Here is a 25,833-nt window from a genome sequence, read left to right as displayed (position 1 = left end):
CCTTAAATGTTTTCTGTCCTGCAACTGCTCTTGTCTTATTCATCCTCTTCTTGTTGATTTTTTTTTTTTTTTTTCCTTTGAACAAAAGTTGTCTACCCATGTGTGATGTGCTGTGAAGCTGCAGGGGCAAACAAAAGCAGGCCTGAAGTTTCTCTCTGAGGTTGTCCATCACTGCCCCAGTCTTGTGCATGGAACAGGCAGTAACTAAAATCAAGAGGAAATAAAGTCTTTTATGCTGTTAGAGTGGATACCATCCCTATTATTCAGATGAACTGTTCTTTCACTACATTCTTAACTGACGGCAGTTAAGACTGACTGCAGTGGTGTGTAGGAAGACAGGTTTGTGTTGGGAAAGATTTTCAAGCTTATCATGATTTTGTCAAAGATCTTTCTCAGTTTGGTGGAACAAGCATACATCGGTCAATTCTGTTGAAAAATCCTTGAAGGGTTTATTAGGGAAAAATCATAACTTTGTTCATGTTTTCTATCTACAAAATCCTGTATCAGTACCAGGGAATATTCCCTGAAAGGGCATTTGGAAATAACCCAAGTGCATTAGCTAAGAAAATGATATATAAAATATATGTAAAGTAATATATAAAAAGATGATCTGCCTTTCTCTCCTGGCACTCAGACTAGAGCACAGTACATTGAGAAACCAACTACAGAGAAGGAGGTAGCTGTCAAGGCAAGGATGTTGCCAGCTATGTGGTCCATAAAGTGATTCGCAGAGCAAGGAGAAGGTAGCCTGGATTGCAGTCCTCAATATCAAGTGCTCTGTGTGCAATCTCCAAAGGACTTCTGCTTCCCTTGAACAACGGTAGCTGACTTTAGACCTTGACCACAATAGGACCATGTTATGAAGAATGTGATCCCGTCTATTTTATTTTATTTAAAAAAAAAAAAAAAAAACAGCCCTCAAATCCCTTCTAGCTTTGCAGTGGTTTTGCTCACTGAACTGAGATAGTTCTGGTGCGGTCCACCCTGTATTAGGACTTTGCAACTCAGAAAGAACCACGGATGGTGCTTTCTTTTTCTGATTTTATTTTGATTCTGTTGGTTGTTCTCTGTCTCAGGGAAGGCTTACTGGAATGAAGAGTCAAGGCAGCAGTTCCCAACATCTAAACTTTGTTGTTGATATAATCCTTTGTAGAAATTTCAAATAAAAAGCTATATTAGACCATCCTCACATATGAAAATGGTCTTTGGAATCCAGGTGTTACCACTTCCATCTGGTCTTCTCTTTCAGACTTCTGTTAACTTCACCTGGAGGCTTCTGTGAACCTCTTCCAAAGCTTTAGGCCTGCCCAGCACACATGTGTCAGAAAATCCTAATCATACACAAAGAATTGAGATTACAATGGTTAGGGCTTTCCATTCTCCCTGCCCAATGAATTCCTACAGTAAGGAACTGTAAATTTATGAAACATCCTAGACTCTGTACATCAGATTAGTTGTCTCTTGAATTATTAGCATTCACTTGCCTATATCACTTTTAGTGTAAAGAGTGCATTAATTTTGTGAAACCGCATTACATGCATGAAGAGAGCTTTATCACACAGCTTTATGTGATTATTTAAATACTGGGCAGGTCTGCTGGTGGTGCAAATAATGGTTTGTTCAAGGGTGGTCAGGTTGATTTATACCAGCTGGGGATGCATACTGCTCTTGTGGATGATTTATTTACTCACAAATGTCCTGAATCTGGTCTTCTGCCAATAGAATTAAGGAATTAGCTTCTACAGAATGCAGGTGTTACATCAGTATAAAACCTGTGTGGAAGACCAGAAATGGTGTGTCATTATATATAGATACGTGTAGCCATTTGATTATTGTTTTAGAAATTATGAAGCAAAAGCCATTTAATCACTACACCTAGATAGAAATCAAAGTAATCGTTTGTGTTTTTTTTTAAATCCTTTTTTCCTTACCTTACCAAGTGACACGCTTTACTCTCTCTGCCCCCACTTTTTTTTTTCCAAGACTGGTAATACGTATGCACCTGTCTGTGACCTTCACCTGCAGAAGGTTAGTTTACTGGATGTTAACTGGAAAGAGTTAACACATTTTAAATGTGTCTGTTTCCCCCCCCCCTTTATTTTGACAGAGTAAGATGTGAGCCTCTGCTCCTGCATGGCTTTAGGTGTCCAGTCAATAACAAGATCATGCAATAGCCTTGCTTCTCCTCTCCCTTCAATGCCTTTTGAACAAGAGCATCAGCTAATATTGACTGTAGGCTTCAGGTCTGCAATTCCATGACTGGCTGGGAGCAGGTACCTTGTCGACAGCTTTCCACGTGTCTTGCTCTAGGTTTGCTCTTTCACAAAGCCACTTTGCAGGTGAGAGGAATGTCAGCTATGTCTGTGGTGGTAGCTCCTGTCGGCACATGCAGGGTGGCCTGGAAGGAATATCCTGGTGCTCCCCTAACAGGGACTGGCGATCCTGCGGGGGTGTTGGCAACTCTTTCTGTACTGTGCTGCAACTGTGTTGCCATCAGTCTGTGCAGCAACTGGTTTAATGCAAATCCAGGTGCTTCTGTGTACACGATAGTCACTGTCTGAGTGGTAATATATCTATTAAGAGCTTTGTTGGGTACGTGTAAACAGAAAAAGGAAAGTGCCATCCTTCATGATGATGATGTTTGTTTCACATGTCACAATTCTGTTATTTAGAGAGTACAACTGTGTGTGTGTGTGTATGTATATTAAATAGGTTATAATCACGACTTCCAAGGCCATCTCAACAGATCTCTCTCTCTTCTTCACAACAGGGTCCTCTTTCTATCTTGTCTGACAGTGCTGCAGGTATTTGCTTGCATTAAATTACACAAAGAGGCTTCTGAATGAATATATTTGTGTAAAGAATAGGAAAATTGAGCTGGAAAATAGCTTTTGATCCACCTTGGTGGTTTTTTTTTTTGTTTTTTTTTTTTTTTTTTATGATTCCACTTTAACCAGGCTCTCTTCAAGTGAATGCATGGCAAATGCCACCCCACCAGCTTTGCTCACAGGGGAGCATCTATCAACCCAAAAGAAGAATCACAGGAGTGAACTCTCCAACTCCAGCCTGTGGGACAGTTCTCACTTCTAAAATGTTTTCCACATTGTTTAATGAGAACTGTCACAAATAGCATAAAGCTTTTCAGCATTTACTGCAGGATGAACCATTCTGCTAAATTCCTAAAACCCATTCCCTCAGACAGTTTACAGGGTATAAAAAGTTATTATTTACGAAGTTGTCTTAAAATTGTAATTTTAATGAAGGACTTAGTTTACTCTTAGGCATTATTTATGATGTGGTAAACCTAGCACAGTGTACTTTGGCTCTCAGCTCATAGTTTTAGATTTAGATCTTGATTTAGATCTGGATTATTTATGGTATAAATGAAATAGTGGTAAAATTTAAGTTCTTTCTGTCCTACTGCAGGACAGGTTGAGGAATTTTAATATTCTAAAGCCTCTTAAATAATGGTATTAAAATGAGTAATAAAAACAAAAGTTGGAATTTTTCTGTACCATCAATAAATATCTCCATCTCAAATGACAGATCATGACAAGTCAGCCCCCTCATATGTATGAGCAAAGCAAATAACTTTTGTAGAAATACAGCACAGCAACAACATGGCACTTCTCTTCCTTGGAATTTAAGGCTTAGGGAGTTCTTTGCTCCCCGTGTTCTCTCTCTTCTCTCTAGGTAAAAATTGTTACCAGAGAGGCGGAAGACCAGAGGTGGAATGGGGCAGAAAGGAGCACACAGCTGCGTTTGCTGGTGTGTGGGAATAAGGAGTGAACCTAAAGTGAGAATAAAGATACAGTGTGTGTGTTGGGGGAAGTATGACCCATGTATGCGCATGCACCTGGGAGGAATACAGTGTAACCAGGCATACCGATTTGTTCGTTCTCACTAGAAGCAATCTGCATTTGCAACTGATCCCATGAGACATACTTCTAAATTCAAAGGTACATGAGAACACTTGTTTCCTAGGAAAGGAAGAGACTTGATGTATGTGTGATTTGTCTGCCCCAAGTCATGCAGGGATCAGCTCTGAAAATTCTTAAGAATTATTTTTTTCGTAAGATGGCAGTGGAAAGACATAGTGTTTGTACTGTTGCAACCCCCTCCCACTTGGAAGGGTGTAGCAGGCTCAGGCACCATCCCCACCTTCTTGCAGCAACTTTAATGAACACAGATTACAAGTAAGAAAGAGAAGAGATGCCAGCTGGCAAATGACCCAAAATGATTACAGGCTGGTGTCTATTTATCTCTGCTGATGGCATCCAGAAATCTTCTGTCTGGCAGAGAAAGAACCCTCTCTACTCTTTCCAAATTAAGTCATTAATGAGGTTCCAGGTTTGGTTGGAAAATGCAAGTACTGTAACTTCTGGCAAGTGTTCGTGGAAGACTGGGTCCTCATCACTCATCGGAGCCCCAGATGGCTGATGAGAGCAGGAACACCAAAAGGAAAGGCAAGATGCTTGTATAAAACTTTGATTAGGGCAGGTGACTTCAATTTACAGAAGTTGCAAATGGCCCATTTCTGACTGCTGAACTGTGAGCTCCAAGGACAGAAGAATCCCAGCTGGGTGTCAGATGAAGTGCCGCACCACAGTATGCTAGTATAGGCAGGAAGAAAGGAAAATGTGGAAGATGGAGCAAGCAGGTGAAGTTTGAGTCTGATGGATGTTTTGTGAGGCAGACAAATATTGTTACATGTAAAAGAAGTTCTCTAAAGTGGGCTCTCTAGCCCTTTCTTCGAACTGGAAAGAACCCATTGCAACATCCTACCAAACTCTGTTGTTGGCAAACAACTGGTGGTAGAATTCCTGACTTCAAGACAACATTTTCAATCAGCTGGGTGAGGCTCCATTGATAACCTTAGACTATCAGAGTACAAAAACTACTGTTCAATTCATCTAGGGAAACTTAGTGTGCTAGGGTGCTTCTCTGAAGATGTGATTAGCACATTACATTAAAAATAATACCAAATAATTGTTTTTGCTTTATGCTATACTCTAAGGAGGGATGTGTGTGTAGATGTGTGTCCATGTGAGAGAGAAAAATACGGTGATCTTCACTAGTAATCCAGAACAGCTATGATTGCCTGGATCATCTAGAAACACAAGACATTTTTGGCAATTAATTTATAGACTTTCCAGATGTTCATTATGGCGAGAACACAATAAAGGAGAAGAGCTGTTCGTTGAAAGATTGGTTGTATATTTTCACAATAGCTGAAGCTTGAAGAAGAAATCCACGAACTTTAATTTTCCTTTTGAGAAACACTTAAGTAGTGAGATCTTCTGTTAAGTTTATAGTTAGAATATTAGTCATAAGATGCTTTAATGATCCAACAGAAGAAATTTAAACAATGGAAAAATTGTGCTTTGTTTACTCAGAATACAGTTTGACTGCTATTGGAAGTTTCTGTTGAATTATATAAAATGCTGATTTGGGTTGCTTTTTTAAATAAATGGAGAAATAATTTCCAGCTTGATTTTTGAGTATACTGTAATTTTAGCTAATAGTTTAAGAGTAAAAATAAAGTTTGCTGTTTTGCAGGTATCTTTAAGGAATGATGCAAATTTTTGATTGAATTGTGCAAGACAGGAACCTCCTAGACTGCTTCCTCGGGGCTGTATCAAATTTCCAGCATATGTCCGGACAGTTGACGTCACCCACAAGAAGTACCGGCGATTGTGCGACTTCCACCAGCTGCTTATAGAATCACAGAATTGTAGGGGTTGGAAGGGACCTCCAGAGATCATCGGGTCCAACCCCCCTGCCAAAGTAGGTTCCTTAGAGCAGGTTGCACAGGTAGGCATCCAGACAGCTCTTGAATATCTCCAGAGAAGGAGACTCCACAACCTCCCTGGGCAGCTTGTTCCAGTGCTCTGTCACCCTCACTATGAAGGTCATTGGCATATTGGTGTGGAACTCCCTGTGCCCCATTTTATGGACATTGCCCCTTGTCTTTTGGCTACCTGCGTTATGGCCAAATTGGGAATTACGTGTGGAACATGAAATCCTTTTACAAATGAAACTGATCAAATTATCATTTGTTTTGTCTATTAAATGGGTTGGAAAAAAATCTGGATCTCAGAACACTTTTCTCATTGTGGTTTAGTATTTAAAAAATGAAATATAAATGAAGGAAATATGATTCAGATATATACAGACATTCTATCTGACCTCTGTTGAAAGGCTTAATAGAAAGTGAAGCTTTGACTTTTTATAGAAGCAAAAGATCTTTATTATGCTATCATGCATGAGTACTGTTTGAGGAAAACCATTGAGAATTAAGATACAGGCTTCAAAACTGAGTATTTGGTTTGCTTGGAGTGAGTCACAGCACGTTGGATACTGCTACTTGACAGTGCAGAAGGTCTAGGATGTTTTTAGCCTGTCAGTTTTCTCAGAGATGCTCGTTTTCACCACCTTCCTTGGTCCATCTCCTCATCTCCTCCCTGTATGTAATCCAAGCACTGCCATGTCTTTACTTGCCTTCCAATCCAGCAGACATTAAGCAGTGTTCATTAGGTTGCCTTTTACATCTCACTGGGTCCAGTCTCTAAGGGTCCTCCTGGGTTCAGGTCCAAGATGCCTCCCCCCTCTTAATGTGTCACTGTCAAAACAAACCACCACCAACAAAATAACCCCAAAACACTGGCCCCTCGCCCCCAACGAGCAAACAAAATCCAACCTTTTCCTCAGGGTTTCCATAGCTATTTATCTAAGGTACTGAGATGGTAATTGTTTATGGCTTGCTGAGTTAAGGGTGAAAAATTATCCAAGACTGTAAAAGTTCAACAGTGACTGCTATAAATAAGGCCCTCCTCAGGAACAAAGGCCAGATGGGGCTGATTTAGATGAATTGTGCGTAGCACGGCCTTGGTTTCAAAGGAATTTAGCCAAAGGCAGGAAGGGTAAATGTGAAGAAACATCAGAGACAAAGACTCCCTGTGCGCATTATTGCATTTCAGATGCATTGTGCTCCAGTCTGCTGCTCAGTTATATAGGCTGCTCTAAAGGGCTTTTCCAGGTGCTACGTGGGATTGCTAGTGGGAGAAAAAGGCCTTGTCATCATCACAGAAACTCCACTAAGCACCTGAACAGAGAGAGAAACAATGACAATTCCCATTAATTCTGGCTGAAATGGCCTGGGAGTAGCCATGTATTTTGCCAGCCAGATGTCTGGTGTCCCAGCCTGCGGGGCTTGCGGGCGTTTCCCCTGCCTCCATCTGTCAGGGCCGTGTCCTGGGGCACTTAACTGTTTGAGGGTTTGGGTCTGTGGCTTGGTAAACCAGTCAGGTTGGCCATCTTTTTCTTCTTGCAGTAACTTGTGAGGCAGCATACTGCATGTGGTGGAAATGGAGTTGGAGAGCAATTTGTTTTAGTATTCAGCTGATACCGAACTGCATCTTGGTGGTGGCGGCAGTGTTTTGCTTTTTAATGATGGATCTGAATGTCTTCTGCCTGTGCAACAGAAGGAGAGAAATGAATAAAAATGAGTAAGCTGAATTGGACTGATTTGGTCCTACATTTAATGAAGGTTAAAAAAGTGCTTTAGTGACAGTGAATTGCAGTTTGTGAGTCTTCTTTTTTCCTAAAAGATAACTATTTAAAACATATACAGAATGAATAGTAGATGTAAAAACTATTATTACAGTTACACTCTGGAAATCCAATGTCAAAATGGAGATAATTGAGTTTTCTAAAACCGATCACTCCCAAAGTTGTAGGAAATAGACCAGCAAGATTTCATTTTAAAAATGCTAAGCTTAAAAAACAAATCAGCAGATATGTTTCTGTTGCAAGTACAGCAGAAGCAAAAGCCCAGCAGTCCCTCTCTTTGTCTCTTCCTAGCCACTCTCTCTCTGCCCCATGCCCCCCCCTTCGCATACATTGCTGTTTGGCTGCTCATGGAGGCTAGCAGCATTCAGTACATATGCTCTAGGATTAGGATTTGTGAATTGTAAAAGATTGTGAGGATTTAATTTTTACCCCTTTCATCTGTAGTTGCATCGATGACCCACCTGATATGGACTGGGCTCAAGTAACATGAGCCCCACATAGCAGATCCGCTGCATTCTCGTTAATCGATTTCTTCGGTTACTACTGCAAGCTGAAGAGGAGGGGTGCGGGGAGGAGCAGCAGTGAGGCTGGCTGGCAAAAGATTTGACCTAGTTTTTCCAGTCTGCATGGCACTGGCACTGCGGGCAGAGTCAGCTGTAAATCTGCCTCTGTAGAAGAGCATTCATTTTTTTTATTTATTTTTGTTCCCTGCATTAACAGCAACGTTTATTTTGAATGTTCAGATTTGGTGGTTAAAATGCAAACTTTTGTCAGTGCGGTATAGTGTAATGGATATGTGCACATCTGGGGAGGAGGTGAGGGAAGGCACGAGCTTCTGCTGGGTTGTTGTGGGGTTCTCTGCTTTCTGCTCTTCTCTCACTCCCCCAGCCCACTGTCACTCCTCTTTCTGCGTTGGGTAGCTGTGTGACATTAAACACTTGCTTTATCATCCTGCCAGCAGTTTTAATGACGTGTGTGTGAAGCACGTATTCTTCCCTCTGTGCAAGAGTTGGTGTGACTCTGCTTTGCACACAAAGTTAAACAACACTGAAATATATATATATTTTTGAAGTTTTTGGTAATGTCTCTAAGTTAATCATTTTGCCTTCTTATTTCTATTTATATCAAGTGGTCGTGGCCTCTGCTAGGTTTGCTTGTTTGTTCATTTTAATTCTATTACTTAGCAGTGAAGGACCAGGGATTTAGTATCAGTAATGTAACAGCAAGCTGTCTCTTGTTTCCAGCATGGGGATTCATGACAGGCAGATGACTGGTGCTTTGACCCTCCAGATGCTCTGGATAAGCCTTACAACAAACATCTGAAGGGGGGTACTCAGCTGCTGAATACATACATGTATAATGATTGTCTTCTACCGTTTGATTGCGGAGAGGTTTCCTTACAGAGCTGTGAGTGCAGGGCTCTGCTGGTGTGCATGGCTCTGCCCCAGCCTGACTGGGGCTTTCCCTGTTCTGTGTACTTTCGATAACTGATTTTGTTCTTGATCCGCTTGCATCTGCTTCAGGAAAACCATGCCCACCTGAAAGTCAGGGGACAGACTCTGTTTCTGAAGCTGCTCTGGTATGTAGCTGGAACTGCAGCCAGGACACTGGATACCCGGGATGCCCATCCTCGTAGGTCACACCCTGGCTTCTTTCCCGGCCTGTCCTGAGGCTCCCCTTTATCTTGCTGTAGCACAAGCACAGCTCCACATAGCTCTGTAATTTCTCAGCATTTGCTCGTGATTTCTGCTGTCTTACGGCTCTGGCTCCTCTGTTGGCTCTTCCCAGCTAGAGAGGCTCTTGAGGTGGGCAGGAGCTGATAGTCCTGAGTTAGCAAGGACGAGCCTGCTGTGATGAATGATAAGCAGAGAAAAGGTGGTGCCCTGGCCAGGAGAGGTTCTGTCAGCTTTATGTGAACTCCTCAGAGGCTGGTCCTCTTTTCAGCTGGCCTGTATATGTCAGTCAGCAGCATTCAACTACTCAGAGCATGAAAAAAGAGATTCTGCGTGCCTTGGTATAACAGTTTTCCCAAGCCCTCCTTCCTCCGCCCCTCCTTGTTTTTGCAAGTGTTCTTCTCTGAAGCTGGGAAGATATTCCCATAGGTAAGAAATCGATTTTGCAGTGGAATGTATTTGTCACTTTTCCTCTTCTAAAGTAAAACTTGTGATGATGCCATAGTTTTGGCTGTTCCGCAGACTTTTGCTTTTCTTTGTGTTCCTTGGCCATAGGCATGGAGGCAGTGGTCACACTCTTCAGGCTGTGTCTAATGTTTCTCTTGAGGTCAGTGACTGATATGCACGCCAAGAAAGTGACTGTCAGCCAGGATGCTGAAAGGAGATGCACACTCACAAGAGCTGCTCTGAGTACCCTTCTGAAGCAATCGTGTCTGGTGATCTGACATTTCCAGTCCAGCTCTAAGTGAGCTACAGTCCTGGGCTGTGATATTTCTTTTTGTATCCTGGATAGAGATGTCACATCTCATTTGTTGTCAGGGGAAGGCAGAGTTTGATCTATAATTCTGTGTAAAGTTGGTAATTATCAAGTGCTCTCTGCTTGCAAAGCCTTGTGCACCTCAAGCACTCTGCAAATACTTAACTGATGTGCTTTCTGAACGTTTTGGGGTATATGTAGGAGGGAAGTGCAGGAGTCTTAACAGTGCACTGGCTGAGTGTGTGGTGGTCTATAAGTGCTCTTTTTTTTTGCCTGGGCAAACAGGCTGTATGGCTATGTCTTCAAAACCAGCCTTGCAGTGATCTTACCTAGGTATTCCCCCACTCACTTCCATCTCTTCCTTTCTTCCTAGGGCACAGCACTAGGCAGGTTGAGTTCAGTAATGCTGCTCACAGCTAATTTCTGGCACTGCTGGGTGAGAGACTGGGTGTCGCTTCCATTTGGCGAGCCAACATCCCTAGGTACCATCCAAATAGCCTTAGTGTTTGTTCCTCCAAACAATCTTGTAACTCTTCGTTCACACCACAACGCTCCATTTACTGCATTACCCACAGCAGTGGGATAAGCATTAAACGCCTATGGAAGAGGTAATCCCCAATGAGGTAGCACGTTTATTTCTCAGTATTGCTGGGTGGTTTTTGATGATAGGGCTAGGTTATTATAGGGTTAGGACATTCAGGAGTACCCAGGTTGCTTCTTTGCTGCAGCCATACCGTCACCTTTTCTGGTCACAGCTTACTTAAAAGGCAGAATGTTTTTCCTTTCAGATTTTTAGTTATACTCCTAAATAAGAAAAATGAATTTATAACCAGTCTGTTCTATTTAACAAATAAAAATCATGGTCTACAATTGATTTTTTTTTTCAAATTCTCACTAAAAATATTCTATAATGACATGATTACCACTCATGGGCTCCCAGTTTTGGTTATTAGCTTCCACTTTTATTTCCTAACAGAAGGTACTAAACCAGTGAAGAGCAGGAGCTGGTTCCTTTGTAACGTGGTGGTAGTGGTGTGGAAGAAGCTGCTTTTATCCCAAGCAGTGTGCACTGTGGTTTGTTAAAGGAAACAAATAAACAAACAGGACAACTCTATTGATCACAAGAAGATGAGAAGGCATGGCACCACTAAACAGAAATACAAAGAGTAACAAATAGCTGCCACTTTAAAAGCTTTAAATGAATGTTATCTTACCAGTGGCTATATTAAGCTGCTGAGAAAAATCTTGGACTGAGCTTAAAAAAATAAATAAGAGGATTGTAACAGTTTATTTTCTGGCCTGTTTTGCTCTACAAAATATGCTTGCATACGGATACAAAATGTAAGTGGTTCGCAGTACCCCAGGTAGCTTACTTCTTTACTTCTGTTTGCCACGTGCTGCAGCCATTTCCATCCCACCAACGCTAGCGGGCCACCACTGCTGTGGCGTGGCGAGCCCCAGGGGCTGGCCAGGAGCCGTGTGTGCCTCATGAGTGTGCAGTGTCACGAGGCTCCCTGCCTGGCGCTTCCCACTGCAGCCGCCAAGGGAGTAATTGCCAAAGTGGCGTTTGGGTGATCCACAAGCAAATCCTATTATTTGTTAATAGGATTTGTTCTTGCACTGCTTTGTCCAATCGCTAATTGTTTATCGCGCATTAGGAGTACAATGAGATGTCTGTCAGCTGTGTTATGAGCATTTGGTGTGAAAGACTTGCTGAGCCTTTGTCTGCACTGGGGGCTTTGCTTTGGGAAAGCCTCAGCGTGGAAGGCAGAAAGCAGGGGCTGAGAATGTTGGGCACTGCTGTGGGTCATTCCCCCTGGGCAGCCAGGTGGGAAGGGCTGGGACTGGGCAGGAGGGGGGCTCCAGGGAACCCTCATCTCTCCTGGCCTGACCCAACCCATCCAAAATTCAGTACGTCATGATGTATGTCTTACACATATGTGTGTTTCTGTGTTTGAATACATTTGTATGTTCGTATACACTCTTCCTGCTCTTGTCTCTGTCCATCATTTAATCCCGTTTGGGACGTGTGTCTTTTCATATGTAGATGTGTTACAGCTGGCTCTTTGCTTTGGTTGTCCCACGCTTGTCATACGTACATATATACATGTACACACACACATACATTTTATATATAAATGAATGAATACCTTTGATCATCTTGTGTGACTAATATCCACCAGCCAGGATGAAAATTGCTTCCTCTAAGTTCTTTCAAAAGATTTGATGATTTTGTGACCTCGCTCTTGGAATTAAAGTTTAACCTCTAAGTCAAACCAACCATCCTTATTTCAAGCACTTCCAGAAATACAGCCATCCTACTGTGAGACATCCACGACCTATTCCCTCTTCAAAGGGAACAGTCTTCACCAGAAGAAAGATTTAGTACGAGCTTTCATCTTGGAGTAGGAAAGTTCCTGAAACACGTTGTACCTTTAGATGGGGGGGGGGAGGGAATAGGATTTGCACCAGAGTTACTGGTTCCTTATCAAGAGTGAGGCTTATATTTCAGTCCTCTGTTGTACACCACACCAGACCTGCGGTGGGGCAGCCAGTCAACCACCCAGGAGAACAAAGAGGAAGCTTATGAATATTTAAGGACTTCATGGTGTGTGCTCATCTCTTTAGACATGAAGTCTGTGGCTGTCCCAGATAGCACAATGACAATATCCCAGAGCAGAGCACGCTCATTTCATGAGATGCACAAGCACGCCTGTGCTGGCTGGGCAGGGTCTGGCTGCAGGACCCATGGAGTAAGGCAGCAGGGAGGGGTCCTTGAGCCAGAAAGACATGAAATATTTTGAAGAGTTAAATTTTTATCATCATTCCATTGAATGTAAAGCTGCTTCTGTCTTCTGTACTTTCAAAAAATGCATGCTAACGTGAGGTTGCTTAATGAGTTCTTGTTCTAGATGAACAATATAATAGCTCAACATTTCAGGCACTTTTTAGTATTTTCAGGAAGATGTTGCTGAACTGCCCAGTTCTGTTTTGTGACTTGCTGTGGGCTTTTAGAACAATATCGGGTGGATTGATTGCTGTTAGAGTGATCACTGGGGATTTTTAACTACATCCTTCATTGTTTTCTCTCCTGGTAGTAAATTGATCAGCGTAAGGAAAATAAATGAGTATAAGACTATAAGAAGGCAGTGATGTAATGAGCTATCATGTAATGACCACACTAGGAGCTACCACGCAGGAACCTGGAGGAGTAGCACTGGCTTTCTAGTGGGCAGTTACGTTATTTATCAAAATGAGTACTGAGGCTTTTACTTCTTTAGACAGTTGCTCTGAAGCACCTAGTAGCTTTGGGGCCATTTCCAAGTGGTAGGTAACTGCACCTTCTTTTGTGTCTTGGAAGCTGCCTCGGAGAATGAAGGAGAGTGTGTCCATATGCCAGGAGGCCAGTGGCTGGTATGCCTTGGCTGCTCTTTGATGTGGGCACAGGTATTGCTCACAGATCTTGCTTCTTTTTTTTTTTTTTCCTTCCTTGTTCACATACTGAAAATGTGACCGAAGTAAAAGATAAAGTGACGCTGCAAAGTTTTGTGGCTTAGAACAGTAGGCCACCATAATACACTAATACAATTAGAGTGACCTACTGTGATTTTAAAAATTAAATCAGCTATCTTCCCTTCCTACCATGCTTTCTTTCTGCCCTTTTCTATGTCCGTCACTTAATCCCATTTGGGCAATGTGTTTTTTCATATGTAAACATTTTACAGCTTTGGTTGCCAAAACAGTGGTACCTATTAGCTCTGTATTTCAGGAGGTGGCAGAAAGGTGGTAGAGAGGTGGCAGAGAGGAGCAGGAGACAGCTCAGCAGGGTCAGGAGTAGTATGGAAACGGATGCACTGGGAATGACTGGTCATTTTTCTCCAATACAAGCAGTAAAAGGCCAGAATTGAAACCAGGGGGTGATGAGTTCATAACAAAGGGAGATGGTTCTCTTCACACAGCCTGAATTTAAGCTGAGGAGCTCTTCCACAGGGCATCAAAAGTTTGCATGGTCTCAGTATCCTACTAGTGCAGCTTGGGGAGGGGATATGAGCTCTTTGGGGACTGCTGCATGCAGAGAAGGCTTTTTTGGTCTAGAAAGTCCCTGAGCCACAGCTTTTTAGAATTTTGGAGAATATTTTTTATCTCTGTTGACCTCTAGCAGTGGGCTGGGACTTTGGGGGTGTAAATTTTAATACTGACCCTGACTTGTATGTCCTGATTTTACCATATGTAAAAAAAGGGTAGGAGTGATACCTTCAGTGCTGTATCATCCACACCTTCAAAGCTGGCTTTGGTAGTGCCAGCTGAGGTCTACTGAGAGGCAGCCCTGTGTGTAAGAGATGTGTGGGACCGGAGTGCATCTCCCTTTTCCCTCTGCCTGATCCGTCCTTGGAAAGTTACAGAGTGACTAAACTCTTTATTTTTAGACATTACAAAGAAAGAAAGCATTAGACGGCTGGCTGCAAAAAATATTTATTTGTGACCTTTCTCCACATTTGTACAGTTGTTCTTGCTTTCTGGCGAGAGTTCTGTTATATTTTGGACATGCAATTTCTCCATGATTCAGTTCTTCGGTCTCACAGTTTCAGGAGAAACTAAAATGCTTAGAGCTTTATGCATATGTATTTAAATAATAATAATTAAAAAACAAAACAAACAAACAAAAACCTGTTCCATGTCTGGAAAACATGGTCTGATGCTACTTCTATTTGTAAGCTGTTGGATGAGGTTTGTCTTCCATTTCCATAGAGACTTCCTAACTGGACAAGCAATGGGAGCGCTGCTGGTGGAGGCTGCACTGGAGCAGTCCTGCATCAGTGGCTGAACACCCTCTGCTCCACTCAGTCCTGCTTATGAGCTAACCTGCATCTTGAGATAGACTTCTCCCTGTCCTTTCTGCTTGTTGGAGAAAGGATTAAATAGGTTTGTTGGCTCAGCGGGGCAAAAGTATGATGGTGTGTGTGAATAGAGGGTAGAATGAGGGCTGTGATCAGCAGGGTCTGCCTGGCAGGTTTTGATGGGAGTTAGCAGGCATGGAAAGGTAGCTGAAGCCAAACTGATGCTGCTGATCATATTTTTTTTTTTGTGATTGAAGCAAAATGTCAGGAAAAAGTTGGTATTTTTGACTTTGCACATTGTGGAGAGATGATTTTTAGACTTCCATGTTCAGTCAAAAAAAGGACAATTTAAATGTGAGAAACCCAGTTGCAAAAAAAAATCTAATTTTACTATAATTGAATGGTTCAGGTCAATCATGTTCTTTGAAAGGGTAAGTCTATAGGACAAAGCATTTCATAGTAGTGCTGTTGAGTGATGACAATAAAGAATTGTCAGTAATTTGTTTTACTTTAAATGGTGTGTGTATTAGCACTGCAAAAACCAGTAGGCCTGCAAGCTGAAATGCAGCTACTACATCTTTTTTTCCTTTTGATTACAGCTACCTCTTCCAAAGACTGTTGAATAATGTTAAAAGTTCTGTGAAAGTACACGTGGACTACAGGCCTTGAATTGCTTACTGCCCCCAGGCAGATTACTGTGACCAAATTTTCTTCTCTAAAACTGATCTGTACAAACCCATTTTTCACTTATATAGCAACCAAAGTATGAAAAACACTTAATGCTGAGTGCTGTTTTGCTAGGACAGAATGCTGAATTTATAGGGCACTTTGCTTCCCAGCTGAAAAATTATTGAAAGATTTTTGAGGCGACGCTTTACTCTTGCAAGCCAAGGTGGAGCAGTTTTATACGGCTCTGAGCTGAGGCAGTACTGCAGCACGTGGCTGTCCTCCCCGCTCACAGCACCTGTGCCTGGAATTATAAATCAAAGAAGAAATTGAACCGAAGCTTAGCTGTAAGTTTGACTACGTCAATCTTCTCTTTTGAAAAGCAGAAAGGAGCCCAGGAGCAGTGCCGTGGTGCGACCAGGGCTGTGGCAGCACATGAGGGCAGGTGCCTGGTGTTACAGAGGGGGGTCCCGCCAGCAGAGCAGGCATACAGCCATGCACCCGCTTCTGCAGTCGCTGGTTCTGGCACTCTGGCTGTGCTAGATGCCAGCAAATACCTGCACTTAGAGAAGTACTAGATTGTGCTTCCTTATTTCAGAGAAGCAGTTTCTCCTTCCAGGCCATTAGTTCCTCTGGCCCTCATCAGCACGCCTGGCTGCTGCCAGCCCCGCTCCCTGACATCCAAAGGATGCACAGGTGCGTTTGCTGCTGCCAGCTTGATGGCTGCTTTGATTTTTGTTAGGGGGAATGAGCAATGCCCTTTCTTAGGGAGGATTTCAAATAGCTTCCCAGCTTTGTGGTTACAAGGTAACAGGACATTTGTGAATGATGGTTTTCTTTGTGGGTTTGTGTGTGTTCGGTTTGGTTTCTAAGCCTTTTAAAATTAAATATACAATACGTTGTAGAAATGCTGAGGTTGAAAACACGCATGCTTGAGAAAATTTGTCAGGTCATAACATGAATAAAAATTTTCAAAACTTTAGAGGAAAAAATTAAAACTCAGAGTTTGTTTCCCAGCAATCATTTTTTCCCCTCTAGGGAGTATAAATGCTTTCTAGTAATTTCAGCCAAAGAAAGACAAAATCTCAGTCATTTGGTAACTTGAATGTTCCTGAAAGCTACTTAGCTTTTCTTTTTTTAGAAGCATATGTGGGTTCCACAGTACAGTGCTTTGTTTTTATCACTTGGTGGGGGAGATGAGATAATGATGCTGGTGTGTCAATAACAGATAATGCGTCTCTACCATGAAGAGAAGGAAAGGCATCGGACCTCTTAGATGAAAAGCATATTTATGTATATATTTCTGACATCACTTCAGAGATTTGGGAACAGGTACTCTCTGAAAGGCTTGGCTCTGAGCTCTCCTGCCTGCTGCCCTCTGAGGCACTCCCCATCACGCTCAGCAGCCTTGTGTGCTCCTGCCTTGTGTGCTGGGCAGGCAGCACCTTACCTCGGCAAGGTTTCCTTGTGAGAGTTGTGACCCATTTCCCAGCACAGCCAACACCTTTTGGAGAACTTAACGTCTCTGTATAGCTACTGGTGGGGTTAACTGGGTCAGAACTGCCTCTGCTTCAGACCTTGTATCCTGGTGGTGCTTCTGCAGCAGAACGTGTTCATGTTGAGAAACAGAAAGAAAAATCAGTTCTAGGCAAGGTATCCTGAAGTGACAAGCTGACGTGTCTACTGAATTTGTCCTAGGACTGTCAAGATTTTTTTTGTTGTTGTTAGTAATACAGGTAACTTCTGAATTCAATAGGTCAGCTGTACAAAAATAACAAAACAAACTCAGCAATTGTTTGATTTGTGGCAGTAAATCTGTTGAATATCTGCTCAGATACAAGTCTCTTCTGCTCTTGCTCATTCTTGTAGTTAGCGCATATTTAGATTGCTGTTGATAAAACAGCAATGTCCAACACGTTAGACAATTGTAATCATTAATCCCTGAAGTGTTTTTTTTCCCTGTTTTTAGGGAGCATGAAGTAGATGAGCTGGGAAAATCTGTTCTGCATCACTTTCAAAAAGAGAGCTCAACTCTTCAAAACCAAATTGGGCACATCTTTAGCACAGAGAGGAATTGTTGCTGGTTATAACTGCATTCTCTGGTATTTATAAATATACTGGTAGGAAAAAATGAGTTTTGATGGATGTGTTTAAGTTGCAGGATTAGGTTGCTTATTTTTTTTTTTCATTATACAGCTTAGAGTTGGCTGCATTAGCAGCATCAGCAGTCCCTTATGCAAGCACAACTTGAACAGTGCCTGTGTCAAAGTGAGTTTTTTATCAGGTTCACACAGATGCTGTATGTGTGTAGTCAGAGTTTTACCACTTAGCTCAAACTAGAGTTCATTATGCTTGGAGATGGCTCAGAGATGCCGTGTGCACTTCTGATCTACCTTAGTTTTCCCAAATTTGTCTCTGAAGATGCATCCTCAGCACAGGAAGGGGAGATTCAAACTCCCCTCATGTACCAGCAGGCAACTAACTCAAGTGTTTTTGTGGTTGTGAGAACTAAAGCAAAAATGTTTTTTCTCAGTGCTCCTGGGGACTTTGTAGCCAGGGTTCTGCCCAGTAGCTTCGTTACACCTTGGGTCTATTAGCACAGCTCACGTAGGAGCAGTCTCAGCATTTTTGTGCAGATGCTTTGAGCCAGCTGAGATACCTTCCCAGAAAGCAGATTGTTTGGCAGGTGATGGGTAGGCTCTTTGAGGTTTGGGCTGTAATAAGAGGCCTTTAATCCTGCCTGTTTGTCCATAGGATGACCTACTTTTAACAAAAATAAAAGGCAAAATGGACTGGTTTAAGCTGTGATCAACATTAAAAAAAGAAAAAAAAAAGAAAAAAAATGTGTATCAAATATGTACTCACTTTGCTGTTCTCACTGGCACTGATGAAAACTTGCATGTGGGCTTCCATAGTGAAGTTGGCCACAGAATAAAACTGTTCAAGTGAGGGAAGAAGCATGATTTCTGTGCTTGACAAACATTAGTGGAAAACTGTTTTCTAACTCGTGGGAAGATTTTTCAGAGCCTGTTGGCCATTAAAATGTGTCACATCCAGACAGAAGAAATCATTGCTTTTACAAGACTTGGGAGAAATACGAAGGCTGATGCAAAACTAAGAAATTAAAATAATAGGTCAGAAACTGAAATGAAGTCAGTCTTTGCTTGCAGACTTTGGGAGAGGTTTCGAGGTTGTGAAGCAGACAGGTCACTTGTCTCAGTGCAGTTAGCTTGAAAGACTTCAACTAAAAATTGAACAGCTTTTCAAAAATTAAACATACAGCAACATTCAAAATATATTGCATGTAAATAAAGGGACAGCTTTATTGTCTGATAGGGGGAGGCCAATGACTTAAATAAAGTCCTAATTTTATTTTGCTGGCAGTTATTCCTGGGTGTGGGGCCTTGTAAGACTTCCAGTTCTGCCCCTCATGATGGCAACTTAATTTAGGTTTGCCAACTTTAAATGCAGAAGTATAAAGTACAATTTTGCATCTACATCAAAGAACCTAGTCTTGATTTAGATTCTCTTGAATGGGTAATTTTGTCCTTATCACTTTGTATACATGATTGGACATGAATTCAATAGCTTTTTGGCAGATTATATTAGGACAGTATGGTAAAATCAAGGAGCAGGTAGTAAGGTGTCTTCCCACAGTAGAAAAGATATATGAAAACCTGTAGCAAAATTTTTGTTAATTCTGCATGCAGGGGGAAGGTTGGTCATGATTTCTGGGCCCCTTTCTTATTGGCTGGTGGAGTCTGAGTTTTGTGTACAGGAGAGGCTTGAGGGCTTTTTCTTGGTTTTCCTATTAAAAAGAAATACATTGCAGTAAAATATAGCAAGGTTTATGCTTTTCAATTTCTAGATTCTTGTTATCTTGTTCTAGAGATAAAATTTTGGTAAAGTCAAGTGAGCCTCTAAATAGAGCAGAAACACTTGGCCAATAAGCATTGCAAAGTAGTACAATTTTATCACTTCAAAGGCAGTGGGAAGGAATCCAAACGTGCTTTGAACTGGTTAACATACATAACTTGCTAGCTATCATTGTCAATTATTTTAAGACTGATATTTCTTAAACTGAATGTTTAGGACAAGCCATTGTTTGAGTATTTTCTTTATCTGTTAATTTTGCTTAAAAGTATTTCATTTCTTAAATCACATATTCATTAGCTCAGCTAGCTTGATATATTTTTTTGGTGCTGTCTGACAAGTCTTAATTCTTGCAGACCTTTTAGGCTGTTTAAAAAAAAATCTCTGATGCCTCTTAACCTGTTGGGGGCACTGCAGAGGTGTGAGCTTCTTCAAAGCTACTGAGAACCTGGCAAGCATGGATTTGCAAAGGGTGACCACCTTGGTCACATCTGAAATAGCAGATGACCTGCTGGTAGGGAAACACTGGTGATCCAGGAGGGCTCTACAGGCGTATTTCCAGTGGCTTAATGAAGAAGTTGCTCATCTTCCTAGAATTCAAGGATGTATCTCTGTACATCCTTTTGACCTAGGAACACTTCCGCTTCCCCTCCAGCACCTCCACCCCCTCAATTTGTCTATTGGTGTTACTGAAGCACCTCCAAAATCTCCTAGTAATGTTGTGGAATAATTGCCTATATATACATATTTTTTATTTAAATTGAAGGGAGAGTTTGAATCAAATCTGTGGCAAGGATCTGATCTTGCCATACTGCAGCATGGTGTGTGTGCTTTGGCCCCATATCATAGAATATCCTGAGTTGGAAGAGACCCGCAAAGATCATCGAGTCCAACTCCTGGCTCTGCACAGGACCACACAAAAATCAGACCAGGTGTCTGAGAGCATTGTCCAAATGCTTTTTGATTGCTATATGCAGGTTTCTGACAGGATTTGAGACGAATATTACACATCACCAGTAGGTCTCTGGTTTATAGTAAAATGCAGAGTCGCAAAAAAAAAAATCAATTTACTTTTCTGCTTCCTGTGACACTTTGAATTATTTGTTTAATGCAAACTTTGCTAGTGCTAATAAATATCAGCCTCAAAGGATTATGAGGGCCAACACTAAGATGCCTAGTTAATTCTGGGACTCGATGTAATTTGTCAAGATGAATAGCAGTAAGCTAAAAGGGTTATGGTAATTAATTAGTAAGGCTGGACTATGCAATAAAGGAGTATAAAACTGACTCTGAGTGAAGGCATCTCCCTTACTGTTTTATTGAGGTTATTTGATTTGTGATATTAAAGTTATGTTTCCAGTTTCATGCGTCCACGATGATTTGTGTTTATTGAGGGTCTGACCCATTCATATTTCTAAAGGAAAACTTTCATAGGGTGTGGAAGATGCAGAAAGTGGAACCAGCTTATTATTAAGCTGTAATTTTCTGAATATGAGGAACTGTGTGTTTGGTGTAGAGGGGTGGGAATGGCTTCTGCAGAGTCTGAGGGTTTGGGTTTTCATTTCAGCTGGCATTGAAGGACATGGGATTCGGACATCTTCCTATGCAGTGTTGTGCCCACTATAGCCACCTCAAGGAGTAAATTGTACCCAGCTGGCATTTAGCTCCTTCCACCAGGGCAAAACTAGTTTGTTTCTTTACTTCTCTTTTTCCCCTGTGTTCATTGGGCCGTAATGGTGGCTGGCTTTGTCTAGTGGACGTTTGCTAAAGGGCAGGCCGGAAAGCCAGCATGGTATCTTTATCAAAGTTACCTGCCTCTGGTGAAATGTTGCTCCTTTTTATGATCTAGTATGTATGGGGGGCTATTTTGTGAAGGGTTTCTTGTGTTCTTCACAGAGGAAAAAACAATTCCCAAGTTTGGGGTGGAGCATAAGGCCTTGCTGTCACTGCTGCAAATACTTGAGAACTACAGGCAGGGTCCAAAATGGCGAGCAGTGGCTGCTTCCGGGAGGTACAGGCCGCTGTTAGGAGCCCGTCATGGTTGGGCAGGCAGCGCGGTATTTATGGACCAGCAAGGGCAGAGTACTTTCCACCTGGTTACTCTGAAGTACCCTGTGTTACCCGAATGGTCATCTGTGGCTTTTTTGGTTTGGATTTGATCTTAAATGTGGCTTTAAACAGTGGATGAGGAGGCCGCCTTTAATAAGGTTCTTGAATTCTGAGTTTAATTCCCGTGCTTGTTTGGTTATTTCATTTCTAGATACAGAATGGATGGGGCTGCATTTGGCAAAAAATGTTTGTCCTTTTAATTTCTGTGTAATTGAATGCCAGCTCTCAATTCAGCTTCACTGAAATCAGCTGAAAGAGAGAGATTGCTGTGGTGTTTGCTCAGATTTACATGTGGGGAGGAAAGCTGGTAATATATTCAATTCTGCTCTCCTTACTCCTCTACAATACTTCTTCCCTCTTAATTACAATACCTTATGCAATAAATAGTCCCATGGGTTTCAGTAAGACTGTTTAGGGAATTGAATACCACAGTGCAGAAGAAATGGAAAAAATGAGTAAAGCTTTTAAGAAGTACAACATTTGGCAAAACGCTCTGTTTGTGCATGTATCAAACACTACTTTTGTTTCATTATGAATCAATTTAAATTATTACAGAAAGCTTAGTGAGAATTATGATAATGATGCTTTTTACATTTGGTGTGAAATTTTGGATCCTATTGATTAAATTATACTTTAAAAGTTTCATTTTAACCTTGAAAAACGATTTTAAATATTGCAAAGTATAGTTTAAGTTTTCATAGGAAAAGTAAAAAATCTCTCTTAAATCTTATCTGTGCTTTTTCCTGTGTTTCTCTACACATTTCATTAGCAGGACATGTCATTTGAAGAATGGCATTTAAGCAAACCCAGCAGCTTGGCTTAGGTTTAAGATCAGCTCAACATGAAGCTCGTTGGAATTGCATCTGGTAGAATTTTCTAGCAGGGACTCTTCCACCTGCTTTTGACCTTAACAAATTAAATACTTTATTTTTTTCTTTTGAATTAGCATGTTTAGGGAAGTGTCTTCCTATTGGAGTGAAGGAATGACGATCTCATTCCTTCCATCAGCAGAAAGATAAGAGCTTTGTTCAGCTTTTTGTTCAAAACATGGACGTAAAGGGACTGGGAATCTTGGTATCTATTACGTGACTGGAAGTGTTTTACTAGTCCTTAGAATTAAAAAGTAAATTTCTGAAATCAAATTTTACGTGCATTTTATCAGCTTATTCAGCTGCACCTTTTTGATTACCTGATAACAGCAATGACCAACTGATTTGATTATGTCCATGTTGAACTAAAGAATACAACTCTCACTTCTTTTTGTCATCTAGTTTTAGATGAAAAAAATGTCCCTTCAGTTTTAATAAAAGCAGATTTTATGTATCTCTTGCACTTTAAATTGGAAACTTGTATATTACTTAGCTAGTGTACAAATTGTATATTTTCATATAACACAAATGCAGAGCTTGTATTTCACTTTAATCAGCAGAAGCAGCAATTTTAGTTCAAAACAGTACTTAAAATGGTGCTTAAATGTGCATAAGAACATTATAGTTTTGAAGAGCATGTGGTTGTATTCAGGTGGATAAACAGAGCTACTTCTTAACTACTTAGTGTGTTGGTTTTGTCTCTGTGGCAAATTAAGTCTTAACAAAATAAAATATTTAAAGTGAAATCAAAAATTACTTAATTCAAAGATGGCAGAAGTTTAGGAAACTGATGGTTTTCAGGGGACGATGGGATCCAGTTCTCACTTCAGTTACCACTGCAACTGCATCCACTTGTTAGAAGTCAGTAAACATTATTTTACCCTAGTTCCTCTTCAGCTGTATGGATTAAGTCCTATTGTTCTGGGCACCACAGAAATGAAGAACAAAACGATATATCTAAGCCTCAATAATTTACATATAGGCAGGCATGTACTGCATAAATATGATCTATTTAAGTAGTGTCTTGAATTACTCCCCATCAAATTTTCCTGTATATTTTTCCAACTATGTGACTGTTTATAGTAGTTGCTGCTTGTGAGCAGAGGGTAAGGTTAAATTCTGGTGTGTTCCTCTCAGAGTATCTTCTCCTTTCTTTTCAAAGGAGTTAGCCTCAATACATCTGCATATGCTTTCCTGTGGTGCAGAGGCTGGCACCTCTGGTGCTATTGACAGACATTACTAAATCCTTTACTATTCTTATATGGATGGAATTCCTACAAAGACTTCGTAGCTAGGAATCCCACACTTGAATCCCTTAGACTTCGGGGATTCAAGAGTGGGACCCATAGTTACAAATAGTTTAGTTTTTAATGGATGGAATGGTTTTCTTTGAGTGTAAGCTATTTAATTCATCTCTAAAATATGTTAGAGACTCCCAGTTTATAAACTGGCTGAATTTATAGATTGGTGTTTGGATCTGTGACAGCTTTGTGCTTGAGCATAAGAATTTAGAGGAAAATCTATTTCTTAAGCAAAGTCTTTGAGTCATGGCTCAACATCATTTGAACTTTATGGTTCAGAAAATTGTATTGACTGGGCATCTTCAATGCTTGCTGCCTTTAAGGACTTTGTTTGAATTTTCACTGTGCAAAAGGAGTCCTAAGGCAATAGCTACTCTGGAAACTGATCTGTGAAAAAGGCCTTATTTGGAGGAGGAGAACATTACGTGCTCTTCAGCTCTGCAAGCTGCCCTGCTCTTTTCATTAGGCAGTGCTTCTCTGAGAGGCATTCCTCTCATGCTTTTGTTCTATGCTTTTTTTTTTTTCTTCAACATGAAAGAAAATCCCGTTTCATGTGCTCTGTGGAGTTCATTTCATCCTTCAAAGTGCTGTTACTTATTTTGTCGTGTAATTGCCTGTATGAGCTTGCTTTTAAGCTGTTAGGCTAAGTATTGGTTCTTGTTGGCAGAGTTATAATGTTTGCACATTTACCACATGTCATTGATTGATAACAGTAATGAAGTAAATAACTGAAGGATTTCACTTACATTCTTTTTTCACTCTTCTGTTTCTCGTAGGTTCATTGCTAAACCATGTGCCTTAGGCCTTAAAGTCCAAGCTAATGGACCACAAAAAGCTCAACCTAATGCTATCCTGGAAAAAGTTTTCACAGCCATTACAAAGGTAGAGTATTTACCTAAATATTTACCGTATAAAGTGGGATATGGCATTATAAAATACATCTGAACAAAATGAAGGTAACTGCTAAATTCAGTACTGCCTTTTTTACAGCTAATGTCATAACATTAAAATGTCAAGGTTTTTATTGGCATGCCAACTTGAACAGTTGTGCATCCCTTCATGATGTGTCCTGTAAGCTTTTGATTTAAAAAAAAGTTACATAAATACTTCGTAGGTGCTGGCTGTATGGCCACCTACTTTTTTGTTTTGCTTCCTCCCTTTTAGAAAGTTCCACGGAATCCTCGTTTTTTTTGTTTTGGTTAGGGTGGGTTTTTTGTTTGTTTGTGTTGAATGAAGAGCAAATTATGAGATACTAAGATGGGCCTTACTGTGTATTCCATGAAACTCTGAAGATACTCCTTCCAGGGCAACTGCTTGAGAGCAGAGTGCTGATGGTTTACTGTTATCCTAGCTGTTTGTGATTAATGTCCTTTGAAACTGGAGGGAAAAGCTAGAAAAGTATGGAGAACTGACTGAACACTATTTTAGATTGCAGGTTTTTCTTTGTAGAAAATTAGTTTTTTGCCACTGCTTGCCACTGTTTCTACAGCTCCCGTTGTATGAGATCTTCAGCTAAACCTGTCATCCTGTCTATGCTTTTGCTGTAATCTAAGTTTTCTCATAGCACTAAGCAATGATCAGATGTCCTTTAGCTTCTCCTGAAGAAGTCAACAGGCAGTTTTTTAGTAGTGCAAAGGCCTGTGAAGACCTGAAGGATGAAGCCTCTCTTTTGCAGAAACTCACCAGTTCCACCTTGGCTCCAGGCTGCAGTTGGGCACACCACAGCAAAGACACTAATTAGCTGGAATTTCAGAAACTATTAAGATCACAGAGGGCTAAATTGGGTTCAGTATCACAGACAGTGAAATATGCCATGAGTATGTCTTCTTTTTGTGTCCTACCCTATGCTGAGATCACCAGAGCACTTGGTGCAATTTTTGTCTTGTTTTCAGAGAAAGTGATGCATGCCTCATTTCTAAAAGGTGCAGCACTTGTGCTCTCTCCCTGACTCAGGTGGAGGAAGAATTAGATTTTTAAAGTCAGTGACAGTGGCTTTTCTCAGTTTTCCATTGGAAAACCTAGTGGCTACTTTGACTCACTTGAAAATTAAATAAAAAAATAATTTCTGGAAGGGATGGGAAGTTCTGAGAACTTCCCCCTTTTCTCATTATTTTATTTTCCTTTCCAACTTCTTTGCTGGAGACTGATAGATGAAACTTCACCCTGGCAAAGGCT

General features: G+C 41.0%; 1 protein-coding gene across 2 annotated transcripts in view; it reads left to right on the top strand.

The window, feature by feature from the left end:
• CERS6 (ceramide synthase 6) overlaps positions 1-25,833 on the top strand; it is a 122,234-nt gene that overhangs the window by 11,123 nt on the left and 85,278 nt on the right. For both annotated transcript variants that reach the window (XM_035572657.2, XM_035572658.2), the window contains exon 2: positions 24,435-24,540. In XM_035572657.2, the coding sequence (XP_035428550.1) occupies positions 24,435-24,540 (106 nt within the window). The remainder of the gene's footprint in view (positions 1-24,434; positions 24,541-25,833) is intronic.

This window comes from Cygnus atratus, chromosome 6 (genome assembly GCF_013377495.2).
Source record: "Cygnus atratus isolate AKBS03 ecotype Queensland, Australia chromosome 6, CAtr_DNAZoo_HiC_assembly, whole genome shotgun sequence".
NCBI lineage: Eukaryota > Metazoa > Chordata > Aves > Anseriformes > Anatidae > Cygnus > Cygnus atratus.
Note: the sequence above shows the minus strand (reverse complement) of the source record. Positions and strands in the feature narration are given on the sequence as shown.